The 17,333-nt window shown below is 50.3% G+C and overlaps 1 protein-coding gene across 2 annotated transcripts in view; it reads right to left on the bottom strand.

Annotated features, from left to right (window-relative positions):
* ADAMTS7 (ADAM metallopeptidase with thrombospondin type 1 motif 7) overlaps nt 1-15,109 on the bottom strand; it is a 67,766-nt gene extending 52,657 nt beyond the window's left edge. The window contains exons 1-9 of one of the 2 annotated variants that reach the window (XM_083713050.1): nt 14,924-15,109; nt 12,246-12,607; nt 10,582-10,780; nt 8,712-8,899; nt 7,242-7,325; nt 5,613-5,737; nt 4,449-4,598; nt 3,311-3,454; nt 49-193 (exon numbers count right to left, since the gene is read on the bottom strand). In XM_083713050.1, coding sequence (XP_083569176.1) covers nt 49-193; nt 3,311-3,454; nt 4,449-4,598; nt 5,613-5,737; nt 7,242-7,325; nt 8,712-8,899; nt 10,582-10,780; nt 12,246-12,607; nt 14,924-14,990 — 1,464 coding nt within the window. In that variant the 5' untranslated portion in view covers nt 14,991-15,109. Of the gene's footprint in view, nt 1-48; nt 194-3,310; nt 3,455-4,448; nt 4,599-5,612; nt 5,738-7,241; nt 7,326-8,711; nt 8,900-10,581; nt 10,781-12,245; nt 12,635-14,923 lie in introns of both variants that reach the window. The other variant, XM_083713049.1, reaches the window with a different exon arrangement.
* Between the last annotated feature and the right edge of the window lie 2,224 nt (nt 15,110-17,333).

The raw sequence follows: 17,333 nt of genomic DNA, 5'->3' as shown, positions 1-17,333 counted from the left end.
TGCATCCAAAATAACTGGGGAGCCCCCAAGGCTCCAGCCCCTCCTTACATCCATATCTTCACAGTAGGTGGAGTAGGCACCATACTGGAGCCGGCACTGATGGCTAACATCGTAGAGGACTCCCGGAGGGATGGAGGGGAAGTCAATCACATCTTTGGCTGGTGGGTCGTCCAGGCAGAGCCCCCAGCCCCGGCTGTGGAGAGAAAGACCCAAATGAAAGGGGTGAACACAAAGCCATGGGTTGCTGAATTAGCCAAAGGCCTGGGAGAAGGGGTGTGTTTTCACCTGGTACCTAAAGATATGCAACAAAGGCTTTATAGGTCAAACCCAGCGCTTTGAATTGGGCCTGGAAACAAATTGGCAGCCAGTGCAGTTGGGCCAGGATCAGTGTAATATGCTCAAAACTGTCTTGCCCAAGTGAGCAACCAGGCCACCAAATTCTGCACCAGCTGAAGTTTCCCAACAGTCTTGAGAGGCAGCCACACATATAACATGTTGCAGTACAGTGGTACCTCGGGTTACATACGCTTCAGGTTATAGACTCGACTAACCCAGAAACAGTACCTCGGGTTAAGAACTTTGCTTCAGGATGAGAACAAAAATCATGCTCTGGTGGCGCGGCGGCAGTGGGAGGCCCCATTAGCTAAAGTGGTGCTTCAGGTTAAGAACAGTTTCAGGTTAAGAACGGACCTCCGGAATGAATTAAGTACTTAACCCGAGGTACCACTGTAATCTCACCTAGGTTACCAGGACATTGATGACAGAAGTTAGGCTATCCCTGTCTGGATAGGGGCAGAGTTGGACCACCAGCTGAAGCTGATGGAAGGTACTACACGCTATCAAAGCCACCTGAATTTCCAGGCTGGCTTGAGCCCCAGAACCTCTTATCTGACACAATGGCCTCTGCAAGCAGACCTTGAGCCTTTAGGCAGGGTTCCACCTCATTCCCAAGTGAGCCCAAGGCAAGGCCTGAGTGGCTTGGCTCATTCGCTGACTTGGAGCCATGGGCCTGAAATCTGGGCTAAGGTGCTGGTTGCTTCCTCTGTCACAAGAAATAGCAAGAAAAAGGCCGACAGGCAGCTGGACTGCAGCTGCTGCCCTCACAACCTCTGTGGTTCTTTTCTACAAGAGCCAAAGCGGGGAAGAGCAGCTGGGCCAAGCAGGAGCTGACAGACAGACCCCCAATCCCCAGGCGCTTGGCTTAAGTGCCCTGGGGGGAGGCAGCGGAATTGGCAGCAAGGAGGTGTTAAAAATAAACAATGCCGGATGAAAGAATTTGGCACAACCTTTCCAAGAGGACCAATCTCATCTGGGACAGGGCTGGAGTCCACACAGGGCCAAGGCAGAGCCAAACTCCTCCTTGATCAAGGTTTTAACTGTTTATCTCTCATTCATGTAACCCACACACTGTTCGATTCTGAGTGTCAACCCATATACGGCCATCCAGTGATGTAGTGTCAAAGAGATAAGTAACTATTCAACCTTTAGAAGACACCTGAAGGCAGCTCTGTATAGGGAAGGCTTTTTAAAAATATATTTAATTGTTTTATTATGTTTTTATATATGTTGGAAGCCACCCAGAGCGGCTGGGGCAACCCAGTCCGATGGGGAGGGTATAAATAGTAAAAAATACTATTGTTATTTGGAGGGACGTGGGTGGTGCTGTGGTCTAAACCACAGAGCCTAGGGTTTGCTGATCAGAAGGTTGGCGGTTCAAATCCATGCACCGGGGTGAGCTCCCGTTGCTTGGTCCCTGCTCCTGCCAACCAAGCAGTTCGAAAGCACGTCAAAGTGCAAGTAGATAAATAGGTACCACTCCGGCGGTAAGGTAAACGGCATTTCCGTATGCAGCTCTGGTTCGCCAGAAGCGGCTTAGTCATGCTGGCTACATGACCCGGAAGCTGTACGCTGGCTCCCATGGCCAGTAAAGCGAGATGAGCGCCACAACCCCAGAGTCAGCCATGACTGGACCTAACGGTCAGGGGTCCCTTTGCCTTTACTATTGTTATTGTTGTTATTATTGAATAGAATGTCTCTATTTTCAACAGATAAATGTTGGAGGGTATGGGATCAGGGTGAGGGGCAAATTTCTGCAGTGGAGTCCCTGCCTCAAGCCTCCTAGAACTGCCTCATCAGCATGAAAAGCAAACTTTTCGGCCACTGTGTGCTTCAAAGTTAAGCACTGAGAACCAAGAAAAGACAGGTGAGCCTTCTGTTTCAAGACCGTGGGGTGCAAGTTCTCCTACGTACCATGAAACTTCAATGAAAACACAACTGAAGTCACCTGAAAGAAGATCTTGGAGCTCCCCAAATAATTTGCCCATGTACATGCACAGAAAATAGTAGAGCCAAGTCTATTTTTTCCAGCCAGAACTCAGTTCCAGCACCTCTGAAGTGGGCACCATTGCCATTATAAGAGAACAAGGGAGGTATTCATAGTGAGTCCCTGCACCTCTTTTTCTAGAAAAATAGCACTGAGCAGAACTACCTGAAAGGCAATGCACAGAGATCTGCCTTGGTCGTTGCAATGCAACTTTAATTATTATTACTGTATATTTGGATCTGCTATCCCGCTTTATCACTACCCTAAGGAGTCTCAAAGCGGCTAACAATCTCCTTTCCCTTCCTCCCCCACAACAAACACTCTGCGAGGTGCGTGAGGCTGAGAGACTTCAGAGAAGTGTGACTAGCCCAAGGTGACCCAGCAGCCGCAGGTGGAGGAGCAGGGAAGCGAACCCGGTTCACCAGATTACAAGTCCACCGCTCTTAACCACTACACCACACTTGCTCTCTTTATGGGATTATTGCATAATCTTCAAAACGGCATAGGTGTGAGCTGGCACCAGTGTGACTATCGTTTGCAGTGTGCAGTTCCTGCAGAAGTCCACGGCTTGTGACTCAGTCGGTAGAGCATGAGACTCTTAGTCTCAGAGTTGTGGGTTCAAGCCCCACATTAAGCAAGAGTCCTGCGTTGCAGGGGGTTGGAATAGAGGACCCTCGTGGTCTGTTCCAACTCTACAGTTCTATGATTCTATGGCTCATAATTCAAAAACCACCATGTCAAAAAAAAACATTCAAAAGCCTAAAGGGGAATTGACTGCAGGAGCCCTCTCTGCTGGTGTCAGCACCCGAGAGGGTCTGTAGGGAAGGAGACGATCTTTCAGGAATTTGGGGGTCAAGTCGTTTTATTGACCCAAATGACCCAGTGCCTGGCCCCACCCCTCCAACCCACACAGAGTGAACAACGACCCCTCCATCACAGCCACAGCTATCGAGAGCTACGCCAATGGTAATGGCCCCCCAGACTTACTCGAGGAAGCGGGTGATGTACTCCCTGCTGCAGTGGGACCAGGTGAGTGGCGAGGTGTCGTACAGGAGCTGTGGAGACATGATGAAAGGTCTTTTCCCAACTGGCTCACAGTCATTGCCGCTTCCGTCATGCTGAATCCCAAAACTGTAAGAGCACAGCCCCGCAAAGGGGGAGGTGAGCCACTCGCCCAGAAACACGACAGCAAAGGAGCTTCAAGGGGGCACCCCAAGATCCGGGACGGAAGCCAAATTCACATTCACACACCCGGGGGCGGGAGTCTTCCCTCCCCAAGCCTTTGAGGGATCAGCCTTGGCCAACCAAGTGCTCTCCAGAGGGGTTGAGACTACAATTCCCATCAGCCCCAGCCAGCAGGGTCATGTGACACTGGGGCCATGCTGTCTGGGGGAAGAGGGAGGTAGCAGGCTCTAAATCAGGGGTTGGCAAGGTTTACCGGCCATGGGCCGGATCACTCCCACGGAGATCGTCCGTGGGCCAGACTGGCGCAGCGTGACGCCGGAAATCGCATCTGCGCATGTCCACGGCGCCGGAAATTGCTTCTGTGCATACCCCGATGCCAAAAATCACGCCTGTGCCAAAGCGCTTTTTGGCACCTAGACATGCGCAGACGTGATTTCCAGTATCTGTGCGTGCGCAGACGCAATTTCCGGTGTCGCTCAGCAAGTCCCTGCGCTGCACCAGTTTAGTGCAGCACGTGGGGGATCGCCAAGCGGGCAGCTTGGTTCAGGGGCGGCTTGTGGGCCAGTAAAACGGTCTTCGTGGGCCGCATGTTGCCGACCCCTGCTCTAAATGTAGCATTCCCAGACCTGGTGACCTCCAAATGTTTTGGACTACAACTCCCATCAGCCCCAGCTCAAGCTCTCAAGCAGGATCTGACCACAAGAGCCTTCTCCCCTCCTGTGTTTCCCAGCAACCTGCATTCAAAAGCATTGCTGCCTCCAACTGTGGAGGCAGGGCATGGGCATCATGGCTAGTAGCCATCAATAGTCCTCTCCTCCACAAATTTGCCTAACCCTTTTTTTAAAGCATCTAGATTGGTGGCCATCACTGCCTCCTGTGGGAGGGAGTTCCACAGTTTAGCTATGCGTTGTGCGATCAACGAGCGCTGCCCCTCCAGTACCTGTGTCCAAGTTCGTGAGCCACAGTGAAGGCCAAAGGGAGCCCCGTGTCCTCGTTGATGTTGCAGCTCCTGTGAGGCTGGCACATGCCGGAGACGTGAGACAGGCCGAGAGTCTCACAGGGACGGTTCATGGCGGCACAGAGGTCTTTCCTTCCCCAGGCAGGCAGAAAACACACACACATGAAGAAAAAGAGGCAGCAATCAGCCTGGTGTGTTTGCATAAAGGGTTGTGCAGAGGTTCTATCACATCCGCTGTTAATTGCATATTCATTCCAATCTGAGTAGATAACAGCCAGTGTAATGTAGCTGTTAGATTGTTGGACCTGGGAGATCAGGGTTCGAATCCCCACTTGGCTAAGAAGCTCACCGGGTGACCTTGGTTCAGTCCTTCCCCCTCAGCCGAAAGTATGTGGGAGGATACTTGAATTGATATGTACTGCATATGAAACTTAATGTACCACTGGACAAGTTACCGTAGCTATATTTTGTTTTTGTATTTACATGAAAACCAATACAAATTATTTGGAGGGGGTGGTGTGGGGAAGACGAGCAGGAGAACCATGTACACTGCCTTGAGCTCCTTGCAAGGAAAATAATAATAATAATAATAATAATAATAATAATAATAATAATAATAATAATATTTATTATTTATACCCCACCCATCTAGTTGGGCTTCCCAGCCACTCTGGGCAGCTTCCAACAAAATATTAAAATATTAAAAGATGCTATATATATATGTAAAAAATAAAACCAACAAACCTGGTGCCCTCCAGATGTTCATAGAATTGTGGAGTTGGAAGGCACCCCCAAGGATCATCTAGTCAAACCCCCTACAGTGCAGGAATCCTGCCCACAGCTGTTCCTGGGTGGGCTTGAACCATCAACCTTCTGGTTAACAGCCAGATGCACGGACCCATTGCACCACACAGGCTCTATGTTGCATGATGTCTCCAGCTCTCTTTACCACCCCAATCGCTGGCTCTGCCAGCTGGGACCGAAGAGATCTGGAAACCTACGACATCAGTGGGGAACCACATGGGATGCCCTTGTTCGTAGCGCATGGACTTACCACTCAGAGACCTAAAAAAATGTTGGGCGGTTTATAAATGCCTTCAAAGAAATGCATGGCAGCGCCAGTGCAGAGCCTGAGCAGAGCTATACCTTGTGAGCAGGACAGCCACGTCGTGGTGCAGCGGATGGTCGTCCCCCTTCAGGTTGATGGCCTTCTGCCACTTGCAGAAACTCCTCAAGGTGTTGTCTGCGTGGTGAGTGATTTTCAGGTCGTCCTACAGAAACGGAGATGAGATACTTTGGGTCAACCCCACCTGTGCCCAGTTCTGGGCATCACTATTTAAGAAGGATGTTGACCAGCTGGAAGGTTTTGAGGAAGAGGAGGACCAGGATGATCAAGGGTCTGGAAGTCAAGCCTTATGAGGAACAGTTGAGGGAGATGGGTATGTTTAGTCTGGAGAAGAAGAGACTGAGAGGAGGTACGATAGCCATCTTCCAATATCTGAAGGGCTGCCTGTCGCATGGAAGATGGAGCAAGTTCTGCTGCTCCAGAGGGGAAGACTGGAACAAATGGATTCAAACAACAAGAAAGGAGATTCTGACTAAATATTAGGATACAATTTCTGTTAGGAAAAGTGCAACAGACTCCCTCGGAAGATGGTGGACTCTCCATCAATGGGGGTTTTTAAGCAGAGGTTGGCTGGCCATCTGTCAGGGATCCTTTAGCTGTGACTCCTGCACTGCAGAGTGTTGGTCTACATGACCCTTGAGGTCCCTTTCAGAATTCTATGATTCTATGCTTTGAGCTGTATTCCTGTTTAGCATTCCATCAAGATACACTTTGGGGGCATTCCCATTACTCTGTGTCCTCCACCTTATTATTTACAAAGCTCCTAATAGGGTCAGATACTAAACCGGCCTTTGCCAAGCTGTTGCACTCTCCAGACATTTTGGACTACGACTTCCAGCAGCCCCGGCCACCGTTTCAAGAGATCCTGGGCCTCGTGTATGGCATCACTGATGTGCCTGTTGGCATAATTGCCCTGAGCAACATCTCTTGCTGTTGGTCCAGCCCTGCTTTGAAGATTCCCCCTCCCCAATAATTGCATGCATAAGCATGCAATACAAGCACACAGCATCTCTTCCCAACACACCCTAGCAGCCTAATCTGCACAGAAATGCACACACTCATGGACAAATTAGAAGACTCGTGCATGAAGGACCCTCACAGCTGCAAACCACCGCCTTGGACAATCTTCCAGGAACACTTCCTGCCTTTCACAGAGGCAGTGCTAGGCTGACAGGGGAAGCCTGAAAAAGCCACTGAAATTGCTTCAGGGAGAAATTGCTATGTGGTCTGTGGGTTGTGTAGAGAGGCACCTAAATTCCCAGAGGCCGGTTCAACCTAATTGCTGAAAGTTGCTCCTCCATCCTGTGAGGTGCTGGCAGGAACAGAAGGTGTGTTAGCTAACCTCAGAATCATAGATTTGTAGAGACAGGAGGGACCCAAACGGTCATCTAGTCCTACCCCCTGCAATGTAGGATTCACAGCTAAATGCTTCTGTTATTATTATATTTCTTTATATACCACATTTCCCCCAGACCAGAACTCAAGGCAGCTTACACAAATAAAAAACGACGTAGATAAAATGCAAAAAGCTAAAAGCGTATAGAATGCAATTGTTAAAAAGTAATTAAACTAATAATAATAATAAAAACTGAATCTATTAAAATACAGATAATGAAAACAGCACAGTGGTATTAAAAGCCTCTTTGTACCTCTTCTTCTTCCAGGAAGATAAGGCGCACAATGGAAACATGGATAGGGTTCCCAATGCTGGCATCGTGGAACATTCCAGCCACCTGCGCCAAAGGAGAAACAGAGCTGATGAAGGCTAAGGGGGTGGAGGGTGGGAAGACCCCGCTATCACCACACTCCCTTTGTAACTCACACTCATTCATTGCAATTATATCCCACCTTTTTCTCCAAGCAATACATGCTTCTCCCCCTCCTCATTCAAATCCCTGTGATGTAGTTTGGATTGAGAAAGGCAGTTAGCTTCATAGCCAAGTGGGGATTTGAACCCTGGTCTCTCAGGTCTTAGTCTGGCATTCTAACCACCATGCTACACTTGGTCCACAGAAGATCAAGGCTGGTGTTCAACGCTAGTCCTGCTCAGAGCAGACCCACTGAAGCTGATGGACCTGACATAGGGCTCATCCATGCTTCCGTCTGCCCCACTGCTTTCCTTCGGGGAAAGTGGCAGCTTGGCACTGAACTGGAATAAACGGCAATAGGATTTTACACAGATTGCCTTTTCTTCTGATTTAGAGTTAGGATGTGATAAAAATTTCACACACAGTTACAGTCGTACCTTGGAAGTCAAACAGAATCCGTTCCGGAAGTCTGTTCGACTTCCAAAACGTTCGGAAACCCAAGCGCTTCTGATTGGCTGGAGGAAGCTCCTGCAGCCAATCGGAAGCTGCAGAAGCACCATTGGACATTCAGCTTCCAAAAGAACGTTCGAAAACCAGAACACTCCGGGTTTCGATCGTTCAATAGTTCAGGAGCTAATTTGTTCAGGTGCCAAGGTGTTTGAGATCCAAGGTACGACTGTACCTATAAAAATATTACATTAATATATACACTAATATATAGAAATCAGTATCAATTCCTTTTTCTTCTCACACACTCTGTCTCTGGGTTCTTGCCCAAGGTCCAACAAACTCTCAGTTCACCCACAAAAGTCTCTCAGCAGCGGAAATCACCCTAGTCTCTCACTCTAGACCTGTTACTATCTTCTTTAGTGGGTTCTGCAAACCACTACAGTGGGCGCTCGTGTTGAGAATGTGATCCGTGCAGGAGGCACGTTCGCAACCCGCAGCGTTCGAAACCCGCAGTGCCGTGTCTGCGCATGCGTGGGTTGTGATTTGGCGCTTCTGCGCGTACGCAAAGCGTGATTTAGCACATCTGCGCATGCGCCGAAACTGGGAAGTAACCCGTTCTGTTACTTCCAGGTTCGGCGTGGTGCGCAACACGAAATCACACAACCTGAAGCATCTGTAACGCAAGGTATGACTGTATTCTGAATAATACTTTTTATGGGGTGGGGGCATTGGGGATGAGTTTATGGGACCAAAGGGGAGTTGGCCTGGAAAAGTTTGGGAACCACTGGTCTAGTGCATTGAACAGCTTTCCCCACCCAGCAGAAAGACCGGTTCTCTCTCCCCCACCCCTGAAGGACTCACCATGTTCATGACCGTCAGGACGTACTTCTCGACGTTCTCACTGCCATGATACTTGACCATCTTGGTGTCGGCCACCACCAGGGTCTCCACCCACTTCTCCTTGCTGACAGAGCGCTGCTTGATCCGCCGCTTCCTCCGCCGCTTCTCCTCCCACTTCTCTCTCTGTTTCTCAGAGGTCTCGAGGCTTTCTTGGAGGTTGAGAGGAGAGGATGAGAGGGTGCCTAGGACCCTCTGCTGCTACTGCTCATAAGCTGGTCAGCCTTGAAGCATCTGGGTCCCTTCAACAGGGGTATGGGTCCATCTGTGCCCTACAGATGTGGTTAGACTCCATCTCCCATCACCACTTGGGGCTTGGGAAGGCTGATGTCACTCAAGGATGGGGAACCAGATGTTCTTCAGCTTCCACTCCTAACACTGCCAATTGACCATGCTGGTTTGGCCTGGTGGAAGTTGATGTCCAACAGGCTTCCAACCCCTGGATCTATACCATCTTCCCACTCAAATAAAGGGATCTAATATACCTCTTTTCTCTGCAACAAGGATGCATGCCCACCACCCAACTTTGATTTTCCAGGCAACTTTTTGCTGTAGTCCAGGGGTGGTAAAACTTTGGCTCTCCAGGTCTTACTGAACTACAACTTCCAGTAGCCAGGATAGTCCGACCGTGGGGGCGATGGGAGTTGCAGTTCAGAAAAGCTTCTGAAGTCATGTTTTGAATGGCAGGGGCAATCCTAAAAGCAACAGGGGCAAACTCTCACCCCCAAGCGAGGCTGCCTTCAGATGGAAAGTGTTTACTGTAGGGGAACAGTATCCGTGGCTAATCAGTGTCTCGACGCAAAGTGAAATCTTCAAGTTAGACTCTCCCAGGCAAGGTGGGAGGCCCAAAGTGCAATCAAAACCAGTGGCGTAGCGTGGGGGGTGCAGGGGGGCCCGGCCGCACTGGGCGCAATATCTGGGGGGTAGGGTTAGGGGGCGCAAATCCACGGCTTAGGGGGTGCAAATTACTTGCCTTGCCCCGGGTGCTGACAACCTACGCTACGCCACTGATCAAAACCCACAGAGAACATCTCCCAATTTGCTCCAGAGGCCTTTTTCCCCAGCAGCAACATAGATGGAGCTTTTTAGGAGCTGCATGGCATGAAGAAAACCTTGCCCTTTGGGGAATGCCCAGTCAGGGCTGCACCATCTCGCACACAATCCCCGCTCTCTCTTCCAGCCTTTGAACTGCGGTCACGGTCAATTAGGCAGCTGGAAAGAGAACTTTGGAAACAACTCCCCTGCAAAAATGCAGAAAATGCTCTTCTGAATTGTGTCCAAAAGATTTTGGACAGCCTTCCCCAACCTGGTGCCCTCCAGATGTTTTGGACTACAACCCCCACGTGCCCCAGCCAGCAGAAACATATTTTTTCTACTTTTTTTATGCAGGCGTATTGTTTCTAAAGTTCTCTTTTCATCCATGCTGGCTGGGGCTGATGGGAGTTGTAGTCCAAAACATCTGGAGGGTACCAGGTCTGTATTTAGAGCTCAAAGGGTCAAAACCAGTCCTGGTCTACTTAGCAGAGCCACAGCTGAAAACATGTCCCCAGTAATTTTCATTAAGAAGCATGGATTCAACATTTCTCTGGATAAAAAGTCCCCCGCTACAGACTTAATTCTGCTTTTCTCACCCACGACTGCTGTTCACATTGACACGTACATTAATGTGAGCGGCATTCATGCCGTTAACGTCACATCTAGGCGACATAAAATGTGAATTTTTGAATAACAAAGCCAGCATGCAATCTCGCGGAGGAAAGTAAGCAAGCTAACGCATTAGGAAGCTTCCTTCAGCCAACAAATCATTTGTGAACCAGGAGGAGGGGGGAGTTACCTTGGACCCCACACATCCTGACAACAGCAGACTGCTTCCTGTCTTGTTTCGTGCTCACGACCGAAATAAACTCTTCGGCCTCATAATCTGGGACGTGGCGTCTATATATCCTGTGGGGATGGGCCGCCTTCTCCCTGGAGTTGCTCTCAGGCAGTGGCTCGATGAAGAAGTCTTCGTTAGCCAGCCGGAAGACTCCTTTCTGGAGACGACAAGAGTCATCATCACTATGGTACATCAGTTTCCAAAGAGTTTGCAGATGTGGTTGCAAATAACATAAGAAGAGCCTGCAGGATGAAGCCAATGACCTATCTAGTCCATCTAGACCTATCTATGTAATAAATAAATAAACCTGACTATAATAAAACCTTTCAGGATTGGACCGTCACTGAGAGTGGAATGAGGCTCCCAACATCAGTGGTCTCAGAATCTCGTGTGTTGCACATGATCTCTTCTGCAAAGCTTTCCAGGGCATGCCACGCAGGAGTCTTGTTTGTTTCCTTTAATCACAATATCTAAGAATAAAACATTACTTTTTTTTTAAAAAAAGGAAAAAGAATCTGCAAAGGAGACGAGACTTATAATTACCTTTACTCGTGCCGAACAACAATCGCCAAACCAGATGTTGTACAAAAACATAACAAAAGAGGGATGTGGCACTGAAGGTCAGTGGCATTTATAACTTGCCATTAAGGAAGTTTCCAACTCTACAATGCATCAAAGCCACCAGGTCAGTTTCTAAGCCAGGCTTCTCCAACCTGGTGCCCTCCAGGTGTCTTGGACTACAACTCCCATCAGTCCCAGTCAGGATGAGAACACAGCCATGCTGGCTGGGGCTAATGATGTTGAGTTGATGGGAGTTGTGGTCCAAAACACCTGGAAGGCACCAGAATCATAGAATTGTAGAGTTGAAAGGGACCCCAAGGGTCATCTAGTCTAACCCTCTACAGTGCAGGAATCTCAGCTAAAGCATCCTTGACAGATGGCCATCCAACCCCTGCTTATAAACCTCCAAGGAAGGAGAGTCCACAACCTCCAGAGAAAGACCGTTCTACTGCCAAACAGCTCTTACTGTCAGAAGGTTTTTCCCTATGTTTAGTTGGAATCTCCTTTCTTGTAACTTGAAGCCATTGGTTCAAGACCTGCCCTCCAGTGTAGGAGAAAACAGCCCTTGAGATATTTGAAGATGGCTATTGCAGGGGGTAGGGATGCGGGTGGCGCTGTGGGTTAAACCACTGAACCTAGGGCTTGCCAATCAGAAGGTTGGCAGTTCGAATCCCCGCGATGGGGTGAGCTCCGGTTGCTCGGTCCCTGCTCCTGCCAACCTAGCAGTTCGAAAGCACGTCAAAGTGCAAGTAGATAAATAGGTACCACTCTGGCAGGAAGTTAAACGGCGTTTCCATGTGCTGCTCTGGTTCGCCAGAAGCGGCTTCATCATGCTGGCCACATGACCCGGAAGCTGTACACCGGCTCCCTCGGCCAATAAAGCGAGATGAGCGCCGCAACCCCAGAGTCGGCCACGACTGGACCTAATGGTCAGGGGTCCCTTTACCTTTACCTTTATTGCAGGGGGTTGGACTAGATGACCCACTGGGTCCCTTGCAACTCTGCAATTCTACGATCCGATGGTTCTACATCTTAAGATGCAAAGAGTCCATGATGCTTACCAGCCCATCACAGGTGCTTAGAGCAGCCAATCCACTTTCTTGTTCCTGGTTCTGAACGGACCCGATCATATGACACGAGTTCTGCTTGTAAGCCTGGATCTTGGCGTGGGCGATGCCTCCAAACCGTCTCTCACTGACGAAGCCAGGAGCCAGGAGGCGGCTGTTCAGGCTCAGGTTGAACATCAGCTCCTGCCCTCGGTGGTATAGCTTGTAGAAAGCAAGTGGGCGATTCCTCGAGGAGATGGCCCTTTTGTACAGCGAGCGGTAGGACAGGTTGTAAGAGAGGAAAAAGCCTCGCTCGTCCACCTTGACGGGGTGAACGACGTCATAGCCAGGATCTTGTGCGTCAACAGATCCAACCCCTGCAGGAAATACTTTGGAATGATCATCTGGAAAGAGGAAGGGCCAGTCCCTCAAAGGTGGCAACAAGGCACCTTCCAAGTGTTTTATACCAGAAGCTGGTCAGCAATAACTCACAAGGTGTCAGTGAACTCTTTATTCAAAGAAACAACCCAGCTCAGGCCTATTGAGCCCTGCAACTCTGCCCAGCAGATCTTGCCCCAATGAGGCAGTTGTGAGGCCAGTGTTAGAAACTGAGATATAAAAGCTAGGAGCTAAGTAGCACCTTAAACCAGGGTTATGGTCGCTGCAAGGATATGCCTAGGCACATTTTTTCCTACAAGGTTATGAAGCTGAAGGAAGATGTGCTGGACTCGTCAGCAGGGTCACGCCAAGGTGCCAAAGGCAATGGCACTTGAGGCTCATGGAGAAGGAACGGTTGGGGAGTCTGACTGTCAGGAGCCTTCTCTGCCCCTTAACATTGGGGTCCCTCGCCCAGAGATTTTGAGAGGCCCCTGGAGACCCCTTGAGGTCCCTTCCGGCTCTACAGATTTATTGTTCTACTAAGCTGGAATTGAAGAGTTGAACACGACTAAACAACAACAAGCTGGAATCTGTGCTTTCCAAAGCTTTACCACCTAAGCTCTGGTTGGCCTAGCACCTGAGAGTGCAGGTACACAAATCTCCAGTTTCCTCCACTCTGTCCTCCAGAGGCCAAGAGCGGGAGATGATCCTGGCTGCTGGGTCAGGCCAAAGAGGGCCCAACTAGTCCAGCATCCTGTTCTCTCAGTGGCCAACCAGGTGCCCCAAGGCAAAGCCCTCAAGTGGGACCTGAGCACCACATCACTCTCCCCTCCCATATTTTCCAGGCTCTGGCGTTCAACATCATGCTGCCTGAGCTAGTATATACTTTGGTCCTTGTGGCCAGTAACTATTGAAGGCACTATCTTTCATGAATGTCTTTCATCCTTTTTTAAGTGCTACTAGCCATGATGCCTGGATGGCGCTGTGGGTTAAACCACAGAGCCTATGACTTGCCGATCAAAAGGTCAGCGGTTCGAATCCCCGCAACGGGGTGAGCTCCGGTTGCTTGGTCCCTGCTCCTGCCAACCTAGCAGTTCGAAAGCACGTCAAAGTGCAAGTAGATAAATAGGTACCACTCTGGCAGGAAGGTAAACGGCGTTTCCATGTGCTGCTCTGGTTCGCCAGAAGCGGCTTAGTCATGCTGGCCACATGACCCGGAAGCTGTACGCCGGCTCCCAGAGCCAATAAAGCGAGATGAGCGCCGCAACTCCAGAGTCGGCCACGACTGGACCTAATGGTCAGGGGTCCCTTTACTGAGCCATGATGCCCAATCATGCCTCTGAATAACACCTGCAGGTGCTGCTTGTGGGGTTTCCCTTTGGGACATCTGGTTGGCCACTGTGAGAAGGGGGTGCAGTGGGCCAGTGATCTGATCCCGCAGCCAGGCTCTTCCTTCTGTTTTAAAAGCCATTGGTTTGACTTCGGGAGCCCCGGAAGTGCACTCCATTGTCTCTCAAGACAGGGATGCCAGCTGAAAGCCATCCAACTTGGTGGCTGTCCCTGCCTCCTGTGGGAGTGAATTTCAGAATTTAACTCTGAAGTGTGTGAAGATCTCCTTTCTTTTCTCTGTCCTGAATCTTCCAAAATTCAGCATCACTGGGTGACCGTGAGTTCCAATGTTAGAAGGCGGGGAGAAAAACTTTTCTCTATCCGCTTTCTCAATTGGGAGTCCAGAAAAGCTGAGATAGATTCCTCCGTTCTTCGGAGAAGGCCCAGCGGTTGCTACAAAGGAGACCCCCCCCCCGCCGAAAAAACAGGCTGCCGGATGCCAGGAGGAGGAGGAGAACCTCCCAGCTCCCCCACCCACCGCCACAATCTTGCCACAAATATTTCCAAGGAGACAATAGAATTGGGGAGTGGGGGGCGCTGCTCCAAGCAGCCTTTTGCCCAGATTCAGTCCACAAACATCCAAAGCACCCACTGAAGTCTAGATGGCAGGCAGCGATCTTTTCAAAGGAATGCATAGAAGTTTGTTGCTGCTGCTGCTGCTGCAAGAAGCTGCAACTTGAGCCGGGACCCGCGACTTGCCCCCGCCCCGCCAGCCCGCGATTTGGCACCGTCTCCTCCTGCACCTTTGCCTCCGCCGGCCCTTCTTGAAAAGGCACTCTGTGCATGCTCCGAGCACCCTAGCTTTGCATCCCTCCCCATGCAGTAGGAACTATTCCCTGCCAGGAGCCGGGGGCTGCAGGCGAAGCCTCCAAGGGAGAAAAGCAGGCGGCACAGTCCGACTCCCTACCCCGCTCCGCAGCACCCACCTGGCTTCTCGGTGCCGCCCCCCCGGCGGGCCAGCAGGGCGGCCACCAGGAGCAGCGGGAGGGCCATGCTGGGCAGGCGGCGGCCGGGGGGGGGTCCTCAGGCTGCTGGCGGGGGGCGCCCAGCCGCCTGCTCCTCCATGCCCGCGGCTCCCGGCTTCGCGCCCTGGCCGGAGGCAGTAGCTGCACGACGCGAACGCGCTCGCCGCCGCCGCTTCTCCGGCCCCCACGGCGGGCAGCCTGGCCGGCGGGACAGCCCTGCGACGACGCCTGCTGGAGACCGGCCGGAACTGCGCCGTCGCGTGGCAGAAGCGGGGTCTTGCAGCTCCGCCGCAGCCAGGGTCGCCCCTTGACCTTGTCGCTGTCAATCAGCTGGGAACCCACCTTGCAGGGATGTTGTGCAGGTGAAGTGGAGAGGGAGGAGAACCACGCACGTCGCTGGCTTGGAGGAGCGGGCAGCGGGGGAAGAATGCTTCTTCCCATAATAAATATCATTATTGTTGTTATTACTTTTGTTAATCTATTTTTTGCCCTCTTATGTTCCCAGGGCGGGTTAAAGCACATTTAATTATTTTTTTAAAAGAACACAACTTCCATGCATAAAAATAGGGTGGGCCCTTGAAACATACACCTTGAGTTTGTTTTTTTAAATGCTTTTTATTAATTTTTCCATAACACAAACAAATAAAACAAATACTCTTGTATTCAACAATCGTGTGTCTTCTTATTTACCATGCGCATTATCGCGTCCAGACTTCCCTCCCTCCCTTGTGCATCTTTTCCAAACGCTGTATAATGAAGGCGCCAGATGTCACACTGCTGGGAGGGAGTTCCATAGCTTAGGGGACTCCACAGAGAAGGCCCTCTACTGGGCTGCCAACCCCCCCCCCAAGCCTCTGAGGGCATAGGAAGACCCAGAGGAGCCCCTCTGCCAATTTCGGCACTGCAGGCAGACTGTGGGGAAGCAGGGTGGTCTCCCAGATACTTAGGGCTTGAGTTTACAGAGATAAAGATGCCCAGAAGGGTTCCTGATATTCAAGCGCCAGGCCTACTGGGAGCAGTAAGAAGGTTCTTGATTTAAAGTTGTGCAAATCCAGGTCTTGCCTTTCTGACCGTGGAGATCCATTGAGCTTTGCTCACAAGTAAAGCACAATTCCTGTTTCCCTCTCCAGGCAGAGGTGACCCAACAGGCCAACCAAGGCCATCTCAGTGCCAGAAAAGGGCCTGAAGCCAGACTGAAATGGATCTGGTTAATCTGCCTCATACATCCTATCGATTTGTTTTTCAGTAATCTGAATGCATCTTGCCTTTCAGTCCTCCAAGACAGCTGATGTAAGATAATGCACAATTTGAATATCCCCTAGCAATAACTAGCATTAGATTAGAACCTGATAGGAATCAGCCTTCAATAAACTGCTGCTCTCCAGATGTTTTGGACTACATTCCCACAGAGCCAGCTGTGCTAAAAGGGCTGGTGGGCATTGCAGGCCGACACACCTGGAGAGTCTGAGTTTGGGGAAGACTGCCTGACATGCCAAACTATGGCTGGGGAAGCTTACCTATGGTTTGGCCCAATGTCTGAACTGATCAAATATGCAGATACAGACACCGTGGCTTGCACTAAATAGGATACGGCACTGCCTGGCTTGACTAGCAGGTATCTGTGGCTCAATGGGTCAGTATGACTGACTGTTAACCAGAAGGTTGGTGGTTCGAGCCCACCCAGGGACGGCTGTGTGTGGGATTCCTACATTGCAGGGGTTGGACTAGATGGCCCTTGGGGTACCTTTCAACTCTACAATTCTACAAAACCATAACTATGGCTGTAGCTTTGCCTCCAGAGACGGAGGTGCAATGGAAACAGGGAGTGCGGAGCATTTGGAACACCAAAGCAGTCAGTAGTGATAAACTGTGGTTTGCCTGTCCATTCAGAAGCTGGAAACACTTGGGTATTGTGTCCATTTATTTAAATCAGCCTCACACACTGCTTTGGGTTCCCAACGCACCTGGATTACTTTATACTATTGGAAATAGAACTTCTGGCCTGATCTGGGAAGGCAGTTTCAATGTTCTCACAGGCTATCATTCCCTGCCCATTATTATATTATCTCCTGCTTACTGCGTCCATCATTGAGCCCTGTCTTGGAACAAGGGTGCCATCTGGTGGGAAAAGGGAGAGGCTACCCTTTGTAGTCAGTGTCACAATGGAAATATGAAAGCCAGCTGCTCTGTTCAAGGTTGGCATCACAACACCATACCTTTTCCCTAGTTGCCATCGTGAGAAGGAAGCAAGGAGATTGCACACCTCTCTGTGTGCAAGGACTCCTCAGAGACTTGGGGCCTGGAATGGGAAAGGAATCCTATAGTCCTGACAAGAAATCCTCAGCATGGGACATTTATCTCCACTGCCTCA

This window comes from Podarcis gaigeae (assembly GCF_964106915.1).
Source record: "Podarcis gaigeae genome assembly, chromosome: 14".
Lineage (NCBI taxonomy): Eukaryota > Metazoa > Chordata > Lepidosauria > Squamata > Lacertidae > Podarcis > Podarcis gaigeae.
This window is presented reverse-complemented; position numbering and strand designations above follow the sequence as displayed.